The sequence below is a fragment of the Schistocerca gregaria genome, chromosome 1, assembly GCF_023897955.1.
Source record: "Schistocerca gregaria isolate iqSchGreg1 chromosome 1, iqSchGreg1.2, whole genome shotgun sequence".
NCBI classification, from domain to species: domain Eukaryota; kingdom Metazoa; phylum Arthropoda; class Insecta; order Orthoptera; family Acrididae; genus Schistocerca; species Schistocerca gregaria.
The window spans coordinates 1,091,253,928-1,091,276,289 of record NC_064920.1 but is presented as its reverse complement, the minus strand read 5'-3'; the positions used below and the strand labels follow the sequence as shown (position 1 = coordinate 1,091,276,289).

Below are 22,362 nucleotides of genomic sequence, written 5' to 3'. Positions count from 1 at the left end.
TCATGAAGAACAAAATATGAATTGTAAAGAAAATTGATATTATAACATCATCATCATTATCATTGTTATTATTATTATTATTATTTATTATTATTATTATTATTATTATTATTATTATTATTATTATTATTATTATTATTATTATTATTATTATTATGGTGAATCAGTTTTCGCTGTCACATTTATCAGAAAATTCACCATTTCTTTGTTATAATTCCCTAATAACTTTATGTTGGTGTATTAATTTGTTTTATTGTTAATCAATAAATTTTTCTCTTGTCATTCACTCATAGCATATTTTGACTTCTCCATATGTTCAAAAATTTTCTTTTCAGTAATATATTATGCACTATGAACTGCAAGCAGCTGACAAATATGCAAAGGATGGCTTTCTTTATCACAACTGACAGCAACTGCTGAGAAGTATGCGAGGATTATACTCTTATTTTCTGAAGTTCTGTAATGTACTCACTTAATTTTAAAGTCAGTCATACATATATAAGAACAAACTTTCCATACTTTAGTTGCAGATTATTCTGTTGCAATCACAAGTGTTGCTTTTGAGCATTTATTACATATTTAATAATTTCCTGTGTTATTAATATTTCTCTCTAGGTAAAACTGCATCCAATTCCTCTTCATTTGGGGTAGTCATTATTCCACAGAGTAAAATCAAATATCAGAAAATCCAGGATGGAATAATGACAATATTACGAAAAGGATAGACTGCTACCCACTATAAAGAAGAGATGTTGGCTCACAGACAGACCACAAAAAGATTGCAGAATGTGAGAGTTTTCAGCCAAAAAGTCTTTGACCGAAAGTTCGCATATATTATGTAATCAAAAGTATCCGGACACCTGCCTGAAAATGACTTACAAGTTCATGGTGCCCTCCATCGGTAATGCTGGAATTTAAATATGGTGTTGGCCCACCCTTAGCTGTGATGACAGTTTCCACTCTCACAGACACACATTCAATCAAGTGCTGGAAGGTTTTTCAGGGAATGGCAGCCCATTCCTTGCAGAGTGCTGCACTGAGGAGAGGTATCGATGTCCGTCGGTGAGGCCTGCTGCAAAGTCAGCATTTCAAAACATCCCGAAGGCGTTATTTAAGATTCAGGTCAAGACTCTGTGCAGGCTAGTCCATTACAAGGATGTTATTGTCATGTAACCACTCTGACATAGGTTGTGCATTATGAACAGATGCTCAATCGTGTTGAAAGATGCAATCACCATCCTTGAATTGCTATTCAACAGTGAGAAGCACGAAGGCACTTAAAACATCAATGTAGGCCTGTGCTGTGATAATTCCATGTAAAACAATGGGTGCAAGCCCCCTGCATGAAAAACATGACCATATCATAACACCACCACCTCCAAATTTTACTGTTTGCACTACACAAGCTGGCAGATAATGTTCACCGGGCATTTGCCATACCCACACCCTGCCATCAAATCACCACATTGTGTACCATGATTCGTTACTCCACACAACATTTTTCCACTGTTCAGTCATCCAATGTTTACGCACCTTACATCAAGTGAACCATTGTTTGGCATTTACAGGCATGATGTGTGGCTTATGAGCAGCTGCTCAACCATGAAATCCAGGTTTTCTCACCTCCCGCTGAACTGTCATAGTACTTGCAGTGAATCATGATGCAGTTTGGAATTCCTGTGCGAGGATATGGACAGATGTCTGCCTATTTAGGAGTGTGGAAATCTTGCATACAGATGCATGACACAAGTGACACCCAATCACCTGACCACGTTCGAAGTCAGTGAGTTCTGCAGAGTGCCACATTCTGCTCTCTCACAATGTCTAATGACTACTGAGGTTCCTGATATGGAGTACCTAGCAGTAGGTGGCAGTACAATGCACCTAATATAAAAAAAACATATGTTTTAGGGGGTGTCCAGATACTTTTGATCATATAGTGTATGTTTAGCAGTCTTTTTGTTGTGCCTGTCTGTGACTCAGCATCCTACATATAAGGTGAGTAGCACTCTACCCTTTTCATAATATTCCACAGAGTGAATCTAGATAAGAATTCTTAGTATGAAAAGGCAAAAGATTCTAGTTTATGGAACCCAATCTCATTTTTTAGAAAAAGGTGTCATTGCAGCCATTAGCAGCTGCATTTGGTTTTGGATGGTGGTGCTGGTGAGTGTGTGCTAAAGAAAGAGCAGTTGCTTGAAAACTAGTAACATATCTGTGTTTTTATGCCCACCACAATGAAAACAACCAATTATTGATAAAATTATTTAATTGGATAGATAAAAAATCTACTCACTAAGTGGCAGCTGAAAACACACATAAAAAGAGTGTTGCAATTGGTAAGCTTTCAGAGCCAGTGGCTCCTTATTCAGGCAGAAGGGTTGAAGGGGAAGGAAGAAGGGTGAAGGGGAAGGAAGAAGGGTGAAGGGGAAGGAAGAAGGGTGAAGGGGAAGGAAGAAGGGTGAAGGGGAAGGAAGAAGGGTGAAGGAAAAGGACTGAAGAGGTCTCGGACAAGGGGTAGACTTTGGGAAAGTCACCCAGAACTGTGGGTTAGGGGCGACTTACTGTATGGGATGAGAAGGAAAGACTGCTTGTTGGGGACTGCATCGGACAAGATTTGAAAACCTGACAGCTTAAAGGTGGAAGACAGGGTAATATGCAGACAGAGATTACTGCTTAAACATCATGCACGAGTTAATAAGAATGAAAAGCTAAGTTCCTTGTATGTAACAGAGGTGGGAAAGGGGTGGTGAAAAATAGATGGGAAAGACAATGAAAGATGTAGGAAACTTAAACAGTGTGAATCAAAGAGTAGTTACAGTGAAGAAACAACACATCATACAGCAGCTGTTATGTAAACACTGTTCGGCCCTTTACATCAGCATGACTACCACTAAATTATCAATTAGGATGAATGAGCATAGGCAGAGGATGTATACTGGCAACTCTCAATGTCCTGTTGCAGAGCACGCTCTGTAACATGACATTCGTGACCTCAGCCCCTATTTCATTGCATGGACCATATGGATTCTTCCCCAGACACCAGTTTCTCAGAACTCCGCAGGTGGGAACTAGCACAACAACATGTCCTTGGTTCTCGCCAACCAGCTGGTCTTAATTTATGTTAATTTCTACCATCTTGGCATTTCTTCACTGTAACTACTGTTTGCTTCACTCTGTTTTAGTTATCTACATCTCTCATTGTCTTTCCTGTCTATTTTTCAGCCCCTCCCACCTCTGTTACATACAATGCTCTTAGCTTTTAACACTTATTAACTCATGCATTATGTTTAAGCAGTAAACTCTGTCTGCATATTGCTCTGTCTTCCACCTTTAAGCTCTCAGGTTTTAAAATCTCATCCAATGCAGCCCCCCCCCCCCCCCCCCCAACAGTCAGTCTTTCCTTCTCATCCCGTACGGTAGGTCTTACCTCACCTGTGGTTCTGGGTGACTTTCCTGTATCCTATCCCTTTTCCTAGACCTCTCCAGTCCTTTTCCTTCGCCCTTCTTCCCTCCCCTTCAATCATTTTGCCTTTTTTCCTGAAGGAGCCACTGGCCCCCCCAAAAACTTGCCAGTTACAACCATTTGTTATTTGTGTATGTTCTGTCACTGCTTGGTGAGTACATTTTTTATCTATCCAATTAAATAATTTTGTCAGTAACTGATTGTTTTCATTGTTATATTTACTAGCTGCTTCATTACCCGAGCCATGGTAGTTATCCTTACAACACATTCTCCGCTCCTGTAACTATCCTGACCTCAACTTACAGTAACATACTGTCCCCACATCCTCCACCCAACAGGTTCCACCCCCTCTGTCCTGTCATCTCCCCCCCTTTTCTCATCTCCCATCCTCTGTTTGCTGTCCTCTATAAATGTACCCACCAATCTTTCCCCACTCCTATCCTCCTTCCACCGCCCCCCCCCCCCCCCACCACCTCCCAGCCCCACAACCTCCTGATGCTGCACATTTTGGAATTTTAGTCCCTGTACGTTCTGCCAGACAGCATCATCTCTCTCCCCACATGTGCACTACTATCCCTTCCTCTTTCCCATTCCCTTCAGATTGCTGCTTGTATCACACATGATAGTCGAATTCCTGCTTGAGATGCTGGAGTTGGCAGCCATGTGTGCATGAAGCATGCCTGCTTGTGTTTATGAATGGTGTGTGTTTCTCTTTTGCTGATAAAGGTTGTGGCCTAAATCTTCATGTAAGTCTCTCTTAATTGTGCATGTCTGAAACTTAATGTGTCTTCTTTATGGTAAGTAGCAGTCTGTCTTTTCCTTCAGTGTTGATATTCACTTTTCAAACTATTACTGAGCCCACCACATCATGATATTCATACATACATAATTGTGAAATGGATGTTTATAGTTCTACATTTACATTTCTATAAAATGCTAAGAAACAAAACAAGAATCAACAATAGTTTGCACCCACTAAGTCTACATCATCTAAAGCTTCATTTAGGAGTTGCTAATACAACACAACACTGTTTCCAATAGGTCTCACAGCTTACCTGAGGCCCCTGCTCGGTGCCATCACTGAATGGATCCCCCACTTTTCGTGCTACAGCTTTAGCTGTTGCTTTTTTAACAAATTCACTATACACATCCTCTTGCACAAAAGTTCTTGATCCCGCACAGCAGTTCTGACCATGGTTGGCAAATATGGCAGTGTGAGCAATCTCAACAGCTTCATCAACTGCAATGAAGTAGGTATTAAAAATGTCATGTACAGTTCGCTTATGACTATTACACAGTTTATTTTGCCACACAGTTCAAAAATATAGATTCTAAGTAGAAGGTAACTACACTCCTGGAAATTGAAATAAGAACACCGTGAATTCATTGTCCCAGGAAGGGGAAACTTTATTGACACATTCCTGGGGTCAGATACATCACATGATCACACTGACAGAACCACAGGCACATAGACACAGGCAACAGAGCATGCACAATGTCAGCACTAGTACAGTGTATATCCACCTTTCGCAGCAATGCAGGCTGCTATTCTCCCATGGAGACGACCGTAGAGATGCTGGATGTAGTCCTGTGGAACGGCTTGCCATGCCATTTCCACCTGGCGCCTCAGTTGGACCAGCGTTCGTGCTGGACGTGCAGACCGCGTGAGACGACGCTTCATCCAGTCCCAAACATGCTCAATGGGGGACAGATCTGGGGGTCTTGCTGGCCAGAGTAGTTGACTTACACCTTCTAGAGCACGTTGGGTGGCACGGGATACATGCGGACGTGCATTGTCCTGTTGGAACAGCAAGTTCCCTTGCCAGTCTAGGAATGGTAGAACGATGGGTTCGATGACGGTTTGGATGTACCGTGCACTATTCAGTGTCCCCTCGATGATCACCAGAGGTGTACGGCCAGTGTAGGAGATCGCTCCCCAAACCATGATGCCGGGTGTTGGCCCTGTGTGCCTCGGTCGTATGCAGTCCTGATTGTGGCGCTCACCTGCACGGCGCCAAACACGCATACGACCATCATTGGCACCAAGGCAGAAGCGACTCATCGCTGAAGACGACACGTCTCCATTCGTCCCTCCATTCATGCCTGTCGCGACACCACTGGAGGCGGGCTGCACGATGTTGGGGCGTGAGCGGAAGACGGCCTAATGGTGTGCGGGACCGTAGCCCAGCTTCATGGAGACGGTTGCGAATGGTCCTCGCCGATACCCCAGGAGCAATAGTGTCCCTAATTTGCTGGGAAGTGGCGGTGCGGTCCCCTACGGCACTGCGTAGGTTCCTACGGTCTTGGCGTGCATCATTGCGTCGCTGCGGTCCGGTCCCAGGTCGACGGGCACGTGCACCTTCCGCCAACCACTGGCGACAACATCGATGTACTGTGGAGACCTCACGCCCCACGTGTTGAGCAATTCGGCGGTACGTCCACCCGACCTCCCGCATGCCCACTATACGCCCTCGCTCAAAGTCTGTCAACTGCACATACGGTTCACGTCCACGCTGTCCCGGCATGCTACCAGTGTTAAAGACTATGATGGAGCTCCGTATGCCACGGCAAACTGGCTGACACTGACGGCGGCGGTGCACAAATGCTGCGCAGCTAGCGCCATTCGACGGCCAACACCACGGTTCCTGGTGTGTCCGCTGTGCCGTGCGTGTGATCATTGCTTATACAGCCCTCTCGCAGTGTCCGGAGCAAGTATGGTGGGTCTGACACACCGGTGTCAATGTGTTCTTTTTTCCATTTCCAGGAGTGTATGTTAGATATCCTACACAATTAATTACAAAAATAATTCTGTGAAGTAAATATCTACTTAAAATATTTAATTTTCAGAGGGACTTTGAAGAATCGAGTTAGAATGTTTTCTTCAAGATGATGATGATGATGATGATGATGATGAAAGCACATACTAACCAAATGCTCCAACCTCTATATTTTATTTTCTTCCCACTCATTAAATGATTGGAATGCAGTTACGTACAAAGTAGTTATTTATTGTAAGTACGAGAAGTCATAAATGTAGTGCCTTGCCAACACAAACTTCCTAATTCTCACTTAAGTCAAATATGAAAATGGAAAATCTTACTATGTAATCTAATTTAAATGGATAGATGAAAAGTCTACTGATCACGCAGTGGCAGGGCAGACACACAATAGAAGATTGTAATTAGGCAAGCTTTCAGAGCCAGTGGCTTCTTCTTCAGGCAGAAGGGTTGAAGGGGAAGGAATAAGGGTGAAGGAAAAGGGCTGGAGAGATCTAAGAAAAGGGGTAGATCTTGAGAAAGTCACCCAGAACCATGTGTCAGTGGAGACTTATCAGACAGGATAAGAAAGAAACACTGTTCTCATCTCGTCCTGTAAGTCTCCCCTAATCTGCGGTCCTGGGTAACTCTCAAAATCTACCCGTTTTTCCTACATGTCTCCAGTCCTTTTCCTTCACCCCTCTTCCTTCCCCTTAAACCCTTCTGCCTCAATAACGAGCCACTGGCTCCAAAATCTTAGCTAATTATAGCCTCCTTTTGTGTGTGTGTCCTGCTGCCGCTTGGTGAGTAGATTTTTTATCCATCCAATTAAATTATTTTGTCAAAAATTGATTGTTTTCATTCTTACTGAGTAATTGGGCACATAACATACCAGCCATCTCAGTCCTTCAAAAACAGACTTCAGTCTTAAATAAAGTCACCAATCAAATTAAGATTCACCAAGAACATTTTAAAAATTAAACATAATCTCTCAATCTGAATCAAAGCTTTGCGAGTTGCTATTGCGTTAATTTTAATTTTCCATCTGTGTATACGATGTATTCCTTTAATTTATTGTTTTGCAGTCACCCTCTCAACGTAGCTCTCCCTCCTCCATTGGGCCAATACACACTTATGAACTGTAATCTCATATTTCCTAAAATGATGTATTTTTTTAATGATTACCATTTCCTCACTTATATTTTACGAGAACTATAACATGCAATATAAGTTATTTGCTGATCAGATGCTATATTTCTATTATTTCCATGTGAATTGTTTCTTGAACCACAAATGTAAAGCTCTACTAACCATCAGCATCAGAAAGCACTACTAGAGGGCTCTTTCCACCAAGTTCCAGAGATACTCTTTTCAAGTTGGACTTCGCTGATGCCTCCATGATCAGATGACCAACCTAAAAGGCAAAAAATTAAAAATGTTATATTTAAATTTAACTATTTGTACTAAAACAGTCTTTCAGAAATGACTCACTTACAGTCCAATAATAGCATGAAACAACATACTTCTACAAGCAACTAAAAATATCTGGACTGTTTATGAAATAAATTATCTGTATAATGACAGAGTTAATTGTAATGTTTAATCATTCATAATTATAAGTAGCCATAATTCTTTAATGCTGAAACTGTTTAAACAATACAAAAATTAACTGCACAGAAAAGAATACACCATAATCTAGTAGCAACACACAACATGATGCGTTTGTTAGGTAACAGCTGATATTCAAAGAAAAGAATGCACACACACACACACACACACACACACACACACACACACACACACACACTAGCTTTCAGAGCATGTATGTTCTGTGACTAGTAACAAGCACAAATTATTTGAAGAGATGACACTTCATAATTTCTGAACATACAAGGACATGCTAAACTATCAGGATGAGCTTGGAAATTCCTACATCATAAAATTCGGCCGCCGCGCCTTCAACCACTTGGTTACCTCTTCTTGAAGCTGTGCGTCATCATCAAAATGCTGCATAGCCAACCACTTCTTCACTGCTGGGAATAAGTGGAAGTCGCTCGGTGCCAGGTCGGGACTGTATGGCGGATGAGGAAACAACTCCCACTTAAAAGATTCGAGAACTTCACGAGTGACATTTGCCATGTGGGCCCGGGCGTTGTCATGAATCAGCAAGATCTTTGAGCCCAACTTTCCCCTGCACTTGTTTTGTATTGCTCGTCTGAGGTTGTGCAGAGTTTGGCAATACCTTTGAGAGTTTATTGTAGTGCCTCTTTACAGGAAATCCACAAAAATCACACCTTTTCTGTTCCAAAAGAAGTAACCACGTGGTTGTAGGCGCAGGTGGCCAAATTTTACGACGAAGGAATTTCCAAGCTCGTTCATCGCTACGATAAGTGCCTTAATTTAAATGGCAACTATGTAGAAAAGTAGTATTTAAGTTTGGCTTTCATCTGTACATAATAAAAAAAATTCCAATACTTTATTTATTTTTAATTCCAAAACGTAATGTAGTTTGTGGATAGCCCTCATATATTTGGAATGCTGTCTCATGGGAAGGCAGACAGAGAGCATTCAACATATAAAAAAACAACTGGAAAGAGATACTGGTTTGGGATATTTGGGTGGGATAGAAGAGAGTGAAAAGGTACAATACACAATCAAATAAAACAACTGTGGAGAGTATCAAAACTAATAATGGCATGATGGCAAGAGAGGGGAATGGTTTAAGTGAAGCCTGGAGGAAAGAAAAGAAGAAACATTAGGGTTTAACAGTGATGCAGAAAAAGATAGATTGCTGCATACCATAAAGAAGACACTGAGTTGCAGACAGGTACAATTAAAAAGACACGTACACAAAGCTTTCCACTGAAGCCTTCATCAGCAAAACAGAAACAGTGAAAGACACACCATTCATACATATAAGCAAGCACACATCACGAACACATGACTGTCAACTCCAACACCTCAGTCTGAATTTAACTATCATGTGGGATGGCAGCAGCAATCTGGAGGGCGTGGGGAAGGTGAAGGGACAGTAGCGTATCGGTGGGTGGACAGAGGAACGCTGTTCAGTGGAGTGTGTAGGGACTAGAATTGCAACAGGTGCTGCATCAGGATGTTGTGAGCAGTGAGGTGGGGAATAAAGGAGAGGAGCAGGGAAAGATGGGCAGGTGCAGGCTGGAAGACGACTGTGAGGAGGAGATGATAGAAAAGAGGGGGTGGAAACTGTTGGGTGGAGGGTGTGGGGATAGTATGTTACCATAGGTTGATGCGAGGATAATTACGGGAGCACAGATGTGTTGTAAGGATAACTCCAATTTGCACAGTTCAAAACAGCTGGTGATGGAGAGGAGGATTCAGATGGCTCGGGAAGTGAAGCAGCCATGGAAATCAAGCATGTTATGCTCAGCTGCTAGTTGTGTCACAGGTTTGGTGCTGGCCATTCATTCTTGTGGACAACTGGTTATCATACCAATACAAAAAGTTGTGCAGTAAGTACAGCAGAGCTGGTAAATGACATGGCTGCTTTCACAGGTGGTCCCACTCCTGATGGGATGGAATCTGAGATGGGACTGCAATAGGATGTGCTGGGTGGTTGGAAAGGGCAGCTTTGCACCTCTGTCTTCCACAGGGATGTGGTCCTTCTGGCAAGGGGTTGGGATTGGGAGTGGCATAGGGATAGGGATAGACTAGGATATTGTAGAGATTGTGTGGGTGACAGACCACCACTTTAGTAGGGGTGGCAAGGATGCTGGTTAGGACGTCCCTCATTGCAGAGCATGATGATGGGAAATTAAAGCCCTGGTGAAGGATGTGGTTCAGTTGTTCCAGTCCAGGGTGGTTCTGGGCGAAAAAGAAGGCACTCCTCTGTGGCCAGTTTATGGTGGTGGTGGTGGTGGTGGTGGGAAGATTAGGGGGTGAGAGAGGAAATGAGTTCCGTTTGCAGACTAGGTCTGGGGGATAGTGATTCCCTTTGAAGGCCTTGGTGAGACCATCAGCATACTGAGGAATGATGTTCTTATCACTGCAAATACGTCATCTCTGGACAGCAAGGGAGTATGGGAGGGATTTTTTTGGTATGAAAAGGATGAGATCTATTGAAATACAAGTACTGCTGATGGTTGGTGGGTTTAATGTGGACAGAGATGCAAATTGAGCCATCAGATAGGATGTCTTGGCCCTGAGATCATGAAGATGATATCGATGAACCTGAACCAGTGTAAGGGAGGCTGGGAAGGTTTCCCCTAGATGGCCCATCAACAGGTTGGCATAGGAGGGGTGCCCATAGCTGTGCCATGGATTTGTTTGTATACCTTCCCTTCAACGGAGAAGTAGTTGTGGGTTAGGATAAAGTTAGTGAGTTTGCAGTCTGAAAGATGTTTGAAAAAGTAGTGTTCAATACTAGTAAGACCATGAGCATGAGGGATGTTGGTGTATAGGGAGGTGGTGTGAAGCGAGTCAGATGGCAAAAGGGTAGTGATGATAAAGAGTCAGTGAAGGAAGTGGTTCTTATCTTTGATGTCGGAGGCCAGATTATGGGCAATCGGGAGGTGGTATATGTCAAAGAGGGTCAAAATTATTTCTAGTGGTGGCACAATAACCAGCCACAATGGTGTGTCCAGGATTGTTGGGTTCATGGATTTTGGGGCACATGTAGAAGATGGGTGTTCGGGGTGCCACAGAGGTGAGGATAGGTTCTGGGAAGGGTCTAAGGCTTTAAGAAGGGATTAGAGGTTGTGGAGGACTTCTGGGATGGGGTCACTCTAGCAGAGTTTATAGGTGGAGGAATCAGATAACTGACTTGGCTTTCTGCCACTGCAGTTCATAACAACAGTGATGGAACCTTTGTCTGCAGGTCAGGATTTGTTTTGAAGATATGTCTGGCTGTAATTTCTTCTGCTGAAAGGTTGGTATTCTGAGGAAGGATGGTGAGGCTAAGTTGGAGGTTAGGAATTCCTGGAATGTGACCAGTGGGTAGTTAGGTGAGAAGAGGGAGGGGGGGGGGGCAAGGATCACAAGTAGATGGTGATTTGAACCGAGAGAGCATTTGGACGGATGGTGGCAAAGAAATGCTTCCATTGCAGGAATCAGGAGAGGGGGAGTAGGTTTTCGACAAGTCCAGCATGGTTAAATTTGGGTGTAGGGCTGAAGGTGAGGCCTTTGGGACTGAAACTTCTATGGAGATGAGAGTTTTGGTGGCAAGGTTAACACCAGTGTTATGGGAATGTTCTGGTTCTAGATTTGGTGGAGAGTTGGTAGGGAGTTTTGGGGATGTAGGAAGTTGAAAAGGGCAGCTAGGAAGAATTTAGGTGCTATCAGGGGTGGACATGGAGGAACATTCTGAGTAGGATTGGGGCAGGATAGTGGTGCCCTGTTAGCAGGTTGGATAACTTATGGAGGTGGTGTCTAGGTTGTTCCTCCAGGTGTTGGTTTAACACCTGTCAATAAAACGTCATTAAGGTATCATGCATTAACACTAACTGGACAATGAAAGAACAAAACTGGCTGTGTCAGACTGTGAGCAGTGAGGGGCTTTGAACTATTTAAGCTGCTTTTGGTAATTATTCCAGTTAGCCTGAAGTTTACAATTTGCTTAATAAACAACTGAACTTAACTGTGTGGTTTAGTTAATGGTTTATAGTTAATATGTTATTGGACTCTATATCACACAAATTTTCAATGAATATTTGACTGAGGAAATGCACCTGCATTTTAATCACAGCTGCATATGTAATTATTATCAGTTTATTTAACACCATATCCATCTACTTTTTGTAAGGTCATCAGTTTATTTATTGTTTTTCATTGATGAATAAATAACCAGTTCATCAAATCTTAAATCACTGGTGTTAGGAAGCATTACTGATCCTAAAGGACTTCTCGCTTATTATTAATTTGTGAACCTAACACACTTAGAATATCAACAGTAGGACCACTAGTGTAACCTATATAGTTTAACCTAGCAAAACTTCAAGACAATAACATGACAGTGTGTAACCCATCCTTACAAAAAATAATCAGGAAGCATTAGTGAGGATTGCACATTTGTCCAACTTCCACAACTTCAACTTCAGTTTTTGTAGACTGATATTCAGATAGGGAGAAGTGAGCATTCCTGTAGTGTATGCCAAAAGGAGGTAGAGCTCAGCTGGACAACTATAATTATATACCATCCAGAACCACTACCTCACCATGGGCTATAGTAAACACTATTCCACTGATACAACTCTGTTCACTGTGCGTCATAGATCACAATGATGTGTGGGTGCAGGAATACTGCCACTGAGTGCTTTAAGAATGGAGAAATGACACTGGATCTGACAAGCCATATTCACATTTGTACAATGATAGCAGAGAATGACTATGTGAAACAAAACAAGACAAATTACCCTTGCCACAGCACCGCAGTTACGACAGTGAATGTTTACACGAGATGAAATGACATACATCTCACAATATGTCTCACTGTTGTATTATACAGGATTCTAGTGCCCAACCATATCCATCACTTCAGTTGTCTGCACTTTGCAAGCAACCTATGCCTTCCACAAGACTGCATCCAGCTAATGCTCCCGTATTGTGCCAGAATGGTTTGAGGAACACTTGACAGGCTTTAGATTGCTCCCCAGGTCCACCAGATCAATTCTACTGGTTACATCTGTGATAACAAGTGAGATGTACACAGCTTGCAAACTAGCTTCGACCATTCTTCATGGCTTGTGGCCACTGGTTGAACAATCATGAACCAGGGCAGGTCCCCAAAGTATTGGTGTCTTGTGGAGCCCTAACAACACTTAATGAATGTTAAAAGTTGTATACACAACTATTTTAGCTGTGGAATTTTCCACTCCTTCCCTTATCTCAGTCTGAAAGATTATCTTCTCTACCATTTCTAACTCTAGATATTTTCAAATGTCATCTGTTACTGATGAAACATTATTTACTTTTATCTCTTCCTATCCTGCTGTCTCTCTGTCTAATCCATCTACAATTCTAGTTCCAGAAACCTTTCCTATTCTTTCAGAAGATTAAAAGAATCCCAGGTGACTGCTGTGGCTGTTTTACATCTGTGTGAATATACTGATCTATAGTAAGTAAATAACACTTGGTTCTAGAATATACAACAAGTTACAGCAGACACAGGACATAGTTACTGTTATTAATCATTATGTAACACATTGCCTGTGATATCTTATAGAAAAGTGGAACACTTGCCTCAGTAGATCCAGTAAATGCAATTTTGTTGATGTCAGGATGCGTAGAAAGAGCAGCTCCAGCTGTTGGTCCAAACCCCGTTATTACATTGATAACACCATTGGGAAACCCTGCCTAAAACAATAAAAATATATCACAGATAAGAGGGCACAGTCATTGGAATGTGGAAAACTGATTATTGACTTACTTATACCAACCTCTTTGGTAAGTGCAGCCACATACAGAGCTGTGAGTGGCGTCTGCTCGGCAGGCTTCAGTATGATGGTACAACCAGCAGCCAGAGCGGGGCCCCACTTCCAGACCAACATCAGAATAGGGTAGTTCCATGGAATAATCTGCCCCACCACACCAACTGGCTCCTTTCGTGTATATGTGAAGAAATTTCCATCTGTGGTCATGAAATAAATTACATAAAAATAATTAACTTTAAATCACAACAGAATTCAAAAATTCAGTTATGTTAAATTCAACTGGAGGAGGCATCGCAACAACAACTCTCTTCTATGTAATTAAAAAAAAAGTGATTTTGTTGGGAACGATATAGAGGGCATGGGTGAAACTCAGGATGCTGTGCTCAGAAGCACGTTGTGCCAATGGCTGGTCGATTTGGGTCAACAGCTGATTGGTAGCAGTGCCCACGTAAAGTACTGTGCTAAATTACAACAGAGCTCATGTACATCATAGCTGCCTCTGATAGGGTAAGATAAGACAGTGGTGTGATTTAAGTAACACGTTCTTCAACACCAGTTTATATGAATGAGGTAGATGGCAGTTGTCCTTGAAACACATCCCTCAATCCAGTAATGCTCTTAGCCTGCCTCTGTTAACCCCTGCTCCATGCCCACCTTCACCTATTGTCTTATTATCCTAACTTCAGTCATAACACTCTCACCCTCTTCTCTACAGTCTCCCTCTTTGTCAGTTCTATCTCCACTCCCAATCCACTCTTCCCTATCACTGTGTGCTCTGCACAGCTCCCCCTGCCTGCAACAACTATGTCACATTCTTTTCCTGTGCATGTGCTGTCTCTCTCTCTCTCTCTCTCCTAACTGTCAGCCACCCCTCTATAATCTTTCCTCACACTCCCCAGCTCTTCTTTTCCTCACCCACTCCACCTGATACAGAATGAATAGAGAGAAATTTTATGTAAATTTAAAAAGTAATGTTAATTTTATTAGAAGGAAAATACACTTGAGAAAAGTATAAAATTATGAAACAAAATTGCTTGCCAATATTTACCTTCAGGAGGTGAAATACCTACTGCTGATATGCACTTATGAAGATACAAAACACTACACGTAATTTGTCATGTGAATTTTGTAAAATCATCAGTCATAGAAATCTGACTCACTACAGTACAAAAAAAGGACATTTAAACATTAAGTATGGCAACAAAAGCTACAATACAGGGTAGACACACAAAACAAAACAAATATTAGTATTAAACTTTTGACGATAGTAGGATAATATTATTCACAATAAAATGACATCGTCATGCTGTTAATTGGTCATATTATAATTCTGAGTACAATAGTATCCTATGCAGGTATTACTCAGGGCCAGTTTAAGGCCCAAGCAACAATACAATGTCACAACTTGGGGCACCAGTGCCACCCAAGTGTAAGATTCATATACAGTGCATACCACAATTGGTATTAAAAACTGACATGGGTGAAAACTTACACAGGAAAAGTGGGCTCCGAACAAGAGATTTATTGTTTGGTGCCTCATTTCCCTTGTAAGTTTTCACTTGTGTCAATACTGTGTGGAAAAATATTCTCAAACTGGCCCTGCTTTTAGTTGGAAATGAAGCTGATTTTGAAAGTAAAATACTTGCAGAATGAGATTTTCACTCTGCAGCAGATTGTGCGCTGATATGAAACTTCCTGGCACATTAAAACTGTATGCCCGACGGAGACTCTAACTCGCGAGGTTTGCCTTTCGTGGGCAAGTGCTCTACCAACTGAGCTACCGAAACATGACTCATGCCCAGTCTCACAGCTTCACTTCTGCCAGTATCTTGTCTCCTACCCTCCAAACTTTACAGAGGCTCTCCTGTGAACCTTGCAGAACTAGCACTCCTGAAAGAAAGGATACTGCGGAGACATGGCTTAGCCACAGCTTGGGGGATGTTTCCAGAATGAGATTTTCACTCTGCAGCGGTGTGTGTGCTGATATGAAACTTCTCTTCTGCAAGCCTCGCAGGAGAGCTTCTGTAAAGTTTGGAAGGTAGGAGACGAGATACTGGCAGAAGTGAAGCTGTGAGACGGGGTGTGAGTTGTGTTTCGGTAGCTCAATTGGTAGATCACTTGCCTGCGAAAGGCAAAGGTCCTGAGTTCGAGTCTCAGTCAATGCACACAGTTTTAATCTGCCAGGAAGTTTCAAAATACTTGCAGTTTGGATGGAACAAATAATATTGTAGTAATTGGTAAAATTAAAGTACTTGAGAAAGGCAAATGATAAAATGTTTTAACACATTACCTCTTCATCAGAGGCACTATGAAAATCAGGAACACAAGTTTCATGATTAACTGTAAATGCTGTCAACAGGAGGTTCAGGACAATAGTGTAATCAAAGGGAGTGTGAGAAAAAACTTACAAGGGCTTCTGTACATGGTCTGCATACATTGCTATTGTATGCATACCAAAACTGATGGCCTTAATTGGGACTCAGCTGCAACTCATCAACAGATACGACTTCAAATGCACTAAATAACTGCACCACCTTCTTGCCATTTTCTGATATAATTGCAGTTGACCTGCTGCCAACAAACGTATCCATCACAATAATGGACTACTGAAATTTGTTGAATAGTTGGTTCATCATTTGGGCCTCCTTCAATGAGAAAGCAGTGTCGAAAACAATGTGTCACTGCAACAGGACTGTGTTTTAACTGGTGACATTTGAAGCTACCTCTCCCATCATATGCTGCTGCTTGCAGTCTGGCCTCAGCAGCCAGAGGCAGTGGTGTGTGTGTGTGTGTGTGTGTGTGTGTGTGTGTGTGTGTGTGTGTGTGTGTGTGGGCGCGCGTTTTATTTCCAAACAATCCTGTTGGAAGAACATCCACAATTGAGCATGCTTCTAGAGGTTGAAAATCCCACTTAGGTTGTAAATTTCTTTCATTATCATGGCTGGTTTCAGGCTCTCATAAGCCCATCCTCAGGTGTCGCAACTGTGCTGTCACCCCCCCGAGTGCCACGGTGGACGTGGCGCCTAGTATACATGAGCTGCTGCACTCTGAGGCCACAGTACAGTTGCGACACTTGAGGGTGGGCTTATGAGAGCCCGAAACCAATCATGATAATAAAATAAATTTACAACTGAAGCGGATTTTCAACCTCTAGTTGTCTATTTCCAATTAAGGCCTTGTTGGCCGGAACCTCACTTTCTGACAGTCATTTCGTTGTGCCTACCTGCAATTCAGCACCTCTGCTGTATGGTGGGTAGCAACTATCCTTTTCATAATACTGTTACATTCCACCTTGGATTTTCCATTTTCACTATCTCCTTTCCACATGTGCAACCACTTGCCACGTGTTACCTCTGGAACTCTTCACCGACTGCAATTTCAATGCTGCACCACAGTCTTTAAAATATACTGCACAATGATTACAGTTTCCAGCACCACCTGATAATGAAATTTAAAACTGCAAATGTCCTGCATCCAATTTTCATGAATTCTCAATGGGGAGATCACATGTTGCAACCTTCTACTGTTCAGCATACCTGCATTATTTCTTTTCAGACCTAAAGGAATTGTTAGTAAAACACACTGTACACTTTGGTACTGATGCATAATTCCCTAATGATGGAATCTTAATACTACATGCTACAACATAAATGAAATGCAGAATTACTCCTTTGGTTTCATACCTGAGGGAATAGTATTCCCATGAATTTTGTCTGCCCATCCAGCAAAGTAACGAAGTGTATCAATTGCCATATTGATGTCAAACAGGGAGTCTCCATAGGGTTTCCCATTGTCCAGAGTTTCCACACTGGCCAGGTACTCAATGTCTCTCTGAATCAAGTCAGCAAGCTGCAATTAACATTATTTGTATGAGAAACATAAGAAACAGAATGTGATCCATCATTTGTTACACACTGTACGTGTTAATGCGACAAACTGAACTGCTACAGAGTTCCTATAAACACTCAAACTCAAGTGTAAATCTAAATTAATTCTCTGGCAGCTCAATGCTTGACATCAGCTGTACTGGGTACAAATTTACTACCCAATAGTGACATATGAAAATTTGTGCCAGACCTGGGCCTGAACCTAGATTTCCCACTTTTTGTGAGTGGCTACCTGAACCACTTCACTGATACATGCATGCTCCCGTCACCAACCCAAACATCCATATGTTACACTGCCTACATCCTTATATTGTAGTTTGGGTCAGTCTGGGGAGCATACATGGATGACACATTTTTTTCGTTTTGAATACTCGTTCTTGTCATTTCCCTGAATATTGATCATTCCTCCTGAGACACCTTATGTATCAGTACAACAGCATGGATCAAGAGTAGTAGTGAAACATTGTCCTACAAAAGAAAACTGAATGTGTCCTCAGATTCTGTAGAAAATTTGAAAACATGGCTTTATGCATCATTTCTTCCACAGATTAAATGATGTCTCTACTAAAGTTATTATATACACTTCTTAGTACAGAAGTGATCCAAGGTCCTGAAAGTATAACCTTTCAGCCAAACTTTGCACAGAATTATTGTACTAATAACAAAAATTCCAACCATTACTATTCAGAAACATCTAGAACATTCACTAATACATAAGAAATTGTTTGAGAGTTTAAATGTATTGGCAGTTCAGGGGCTAAGAATACAAGTGGTATAAGTAGTGCAAGTGACATTTCACAAGAAAATGATCTAAATGCACATCTGGAAAGCTAAAGTGCGGATCTCTTCAGAGCAAAGGAAGTACATGTGACTTCCTGCATAGCTTTGTATTCTGTGATGATAAAATTTAAGTTCTAAGTCTGAACTGCATTTAGAATAGAACTGCTGTAAGTTAAATGTAAGACAGAAGGACAATTGTTGCGGTCTTTAATTACTGTTCAGGTATGTACTTTTCTGAAAGTACAGCAACAGCCTAATGCATACACTTTTAAGAATCCTTATAATATTTGAAATGCTGCCTTTACATCTTGAGGCAAATCAGCATATTGAGCACAAAAGGTCCTTTAAACTTTACACACGCATATGGATTGTGATAAAAACCCTGGTCTCCATGAAAAGGCAAAGAAACACTTCAGACATGTATTCATTCCCCAAAACATGCGGTAAAGCAGGTCAGCAGAACGTTTCCCATGGTGGAAGGGAGAACAGAAAACTTCCATTCAGTTAAAGCCATGGATACCAAAGCAAGTTGCTAAGCCTACAGAAGGAAACAAAATACAATGGAAGAATACCACAAGAGGATTTTAGGACCCCCAATGTTCATCCCCTATCAATACCACTTCTGAAACCTTTGCATCAAAATGAGTTTGAAATAAAATTTGAGATATGGAAAAAAAGTCCAGGAGATGAAGAACTACATCCCTCCACTTTATCATGAATTCTATAACGATTAATCCCATTCCTTGTCAGCAGTTACAATGAGAAAGAATCAGGACATGGTCAAAGAAGGGGATGAGGGAGACTGAAAAATTCACAATGTAATGGTAAACCACCACGAGTGTTGCCCAGGAAGGACATTCTTGAAGACATACCACAGAAGGAAATGATTGTGATTACATAGGCACTAGCTGAGAAAGGATTATAGACATGACTACAAATAATCCCTCGTATGTGTTGGAAACACACTAATATATTTTTGTTATGGTATTTTAATTTTATCTGTTATTTGCCTATTGCTCTTCAATTTGTTATATTAATTTCACTTTAATTTCACACATGTTCCCATTTTACAATGAACATATATTGTACTATGTACATCATGTGCACTGTAAAAAAAAAATAATAATAGTAAAATATCTTTAAAAACACAGCACTGTAAATAAAATGTTATTGCACTTGTAACTGTTTCCCTCTAAACAGTTTTAAGACACAAGGAGTAAAAGTATTTTTAGTATATCATAAAAAATAGTGCAGAGGCATTACAACCTCTAATCATACCTACAACTATAAACATACCAACCAACCATTAGGAAAATATAGCCAATATTCCGATAGTAACTCATATAATCCATAACAAGCTATTTAACTATCTTTCTCATTTACTCAGCTAGTTTCAGCTGGCACTTTTACCATTTGTACCCTCACCCCCTCTATTATATACATACGGATGCTGTAACATTTTAGTTTCTCTACATGAATTCATAATCTGCATAGTTAAAGGCCTGGGCAAGATTACATAAAACACCAATAAGGTAATTTCTCTTATTTATTTCTACCAGCACTATGTTCATCACATGATATATTGCTTTCTTAGTAGAGGAACCTCGAACGAAGTGAAATGAGCTGCTGTTAATTCTCACAGAGATGGTTCAATGTTCTTTTGTAAGCTAGCTTAAAAAAGAAAGAGAGAGAACATGGAACACACGAAGGAGGGAGTTGGATCTATAATTAGAGTTCACATGCACATCACATCTATTTTTATAAATGGGTGTTACTACCCCACACATTTCAGTCTTTCAGGAAAATACTCCTCTTCTCATCAACTAGTTACAAAGGTAACTCAAAGGGACACCACCTAGTCAGCACAAGATTTTAGTACTTCCACTTCAATACCATCACGGCCAGAAGAGTTACTGCTTTTCTGGGATCTGGTGATCTATTTAATGAATGATTTGGCAAAACTGATTTCTGGTGGTGGCATATACAAGGCCTGCCAAAACACGTCCAATGGACCTCCTTTACTTTCTGGTCTTTTTTGTCCATGTGTTTTCAGCTACTATTAGAAAAACTTCATTGAATTTAGTAGCTAATGATTTGAATTTAATGTAATTTGTCTTACTGCTATGTCCATTTTCTTTCCTAAGTGTATTTATTTGAAGCCTATGTTCTTGAAATTTTGATCTTTTGAGCATAGCAAATGGTTTAAGTCTTTCTGATCACTTGGTAAAGAATATTGCAATACCTCCTGTCGAGTCTTTAATTTTTGATTAGCGCTACCAAAATTTAAAGTTCCATGCTGCTTTTGTAGTGTACTTGTAAATAATTTGACTCACAGGAACATCACCAAACTACAAAATGTCAGCCCCTGTGGCTTTTTCTTTGATTTATCTGTCCCCATTCTTGCAATGTCAGATCAGACTCAGTCATGGATGTGATGGATGAAAAGTTTTCAAAATTATATTGTTGAAGTATACTAATCATACATGAACTCAAATAGTGAAATGCAACAAAATTGAATTATCAAATACTGATAGCTTACACTTGGCACACTTGGTGACAAACTTTACAACCATGCGTACCTTATTCATTAGCTTGCCCCTTGCTGAAGCATCCATATTCCTCCATTCAGATCCTCTTTTGAAAGCTGCCCTGGCAGCTGCAACTGCTCGATCAACATCAGCCTGGAAATGCAATAGAGCAGTCCAAACAAAGCATATTAATGATTGATTGGCAAGATAAGTAATCCACGTGTATGACACAAAGTTATACTTGAAATAAAGTGTGTTGTATCACTAGCTTCTAACGGAAGCACTATAAGAATATTAAAACTGAAAAAGGATTCTTCAATTACCTTGTCACCTTCGGCAACATCTATGATCTTTGTGCCAGTAGCTGGGTTGATGGTGGCAAACTTCTTTCCAGAAACAGCATCCACAAACTGGTTGTTGATGAAGAGCTAAAAACAAACCACAAAATGATATTTTTTCTGTTCAGTCTTTCCACTATTGCAACAAAGGAGAAAAGTCCAGCACATCTAATCTTTTGCTTTAACTGAACAGCAAGATGGAATAGTATTTACAGAATTTTTTAGAAAACCAAAACATCTTATCATTAGCTTCCAATACAGAAAACTGCAAAAATGGATGACAGATGCAGAAAGTTATGCAAAAATAACTACTAAAACAATGAGCACATTATGTGTAAGGGATATTTTGTAAGTGCAAGTGAACTAATCACTAAAATTCCTGAGTACTTTTAATAGTGAGGGATGGTCATGAGTCATGCCCACCCAACACAGTAAGATTGTTGCCTACAAAAAGCAAGATTCCGGGTTCATGTCTGACCAATGGAATTTTCATGGCAAATAATATTTACGGCCCACCTCCCTAATGATAGGAGTGGCCAGACAAACAATGTTACGTACAAAATCACTGTTCATTAATTTTGATAAATTCCTCTTTTCATGGGTTTTAATCCTATGAATGAGAATATGTAACAACTTCTTATGAATTCATAAATTTTTGTATTGATTACTATAATCAATATTTCTGGATTTACTTATTTGAAAGAACTCTAAATTCTTGAGCCGCTTCTGAATGAGACTGGTCAATTATTCAACCAAGTGGATCTAAGATAACAGTCCCATTTTTAAGAGACACTTTTCAGTGTCCTGCCAAACAAGTGCTCCATTGATAGAACTGTTTCAACAGTTGCTTGGAACACACACAGCAGACACTGATCTGGACAACCTTCACACACACACAGTCTGAAGTGATACGAAACATTTGCACTGATATGCAACAATGTTACCCATCATTCACTGGAAGAAGAACTGTTGCTGAACCAAGTACACCAAAAAACTGTTTTAATGAAGTTATTCACCTGATCATACTAATTATGATGATGCCAGCAGCATCCTATAATAGGTCAGTGAGTAGAAAATTGTACACAATATATCTGAAGTCTACAAAGAAACAAAATAATTTTTTCAATTAAATGAAGTTTTTCATTTTTCCATTAATAATAATAATAATAATGAAAATGAGGAGAGCCTTATACAAAACACAGGT

At 40.7% G+C, this 22,362-nt stretch overlaps 1 protein-coding gene across 2 annotated transcripts in view; it reads right to left on the bottom strand.

Moving 5' to 3' along the window:
* The window catches only part of LOC126282043 (aldehyde dehydrogenase, mitochondrial-like), a 126,485-nt gene that overhangs the window by 17,335 nt on the left and 86,788 nt on the right, over window positions 1-22,362 (bottom strand). For both annotated transcript variants that reach the window (XR_007551321.1, XM_049981462.1), the window contains exons 2-8: window positions 21,144-21,248; window positions 20,872-20,973; window positions 17,309-17,474; window positions 13,632-13,822; window positions 13,435-13,548; window positions 7,534-7,636; window positions 4,522-4,706 (exon numbers count right to left, since the gene is read on the bottom strand). Coding sequence is in view for 1 of the 2 variants with exons in the window: in XM_049981462.1 (XP_049837419.1) it covers window positions 4,522-4,706; window positions 7,534-7,636; window positions 13,435-13,548; window positions 13,632-13,822; window positions 17,309-17,474; window positions 20,872-20,973; window positions 21,144-21,248 (966 nt within the window). In the remaining variant the exon portion in view is untranslated. The remainder of the gene's footprint in view (window positions 1-4,521; window positions 4,707-7,533; window positions 7,637-13,434; window positions 13,549-13,631; window positions 13,823-17,308; window positions 17,475-20,871; window positions 20,974-21,143; window positions 21,249-22,362) is intronic.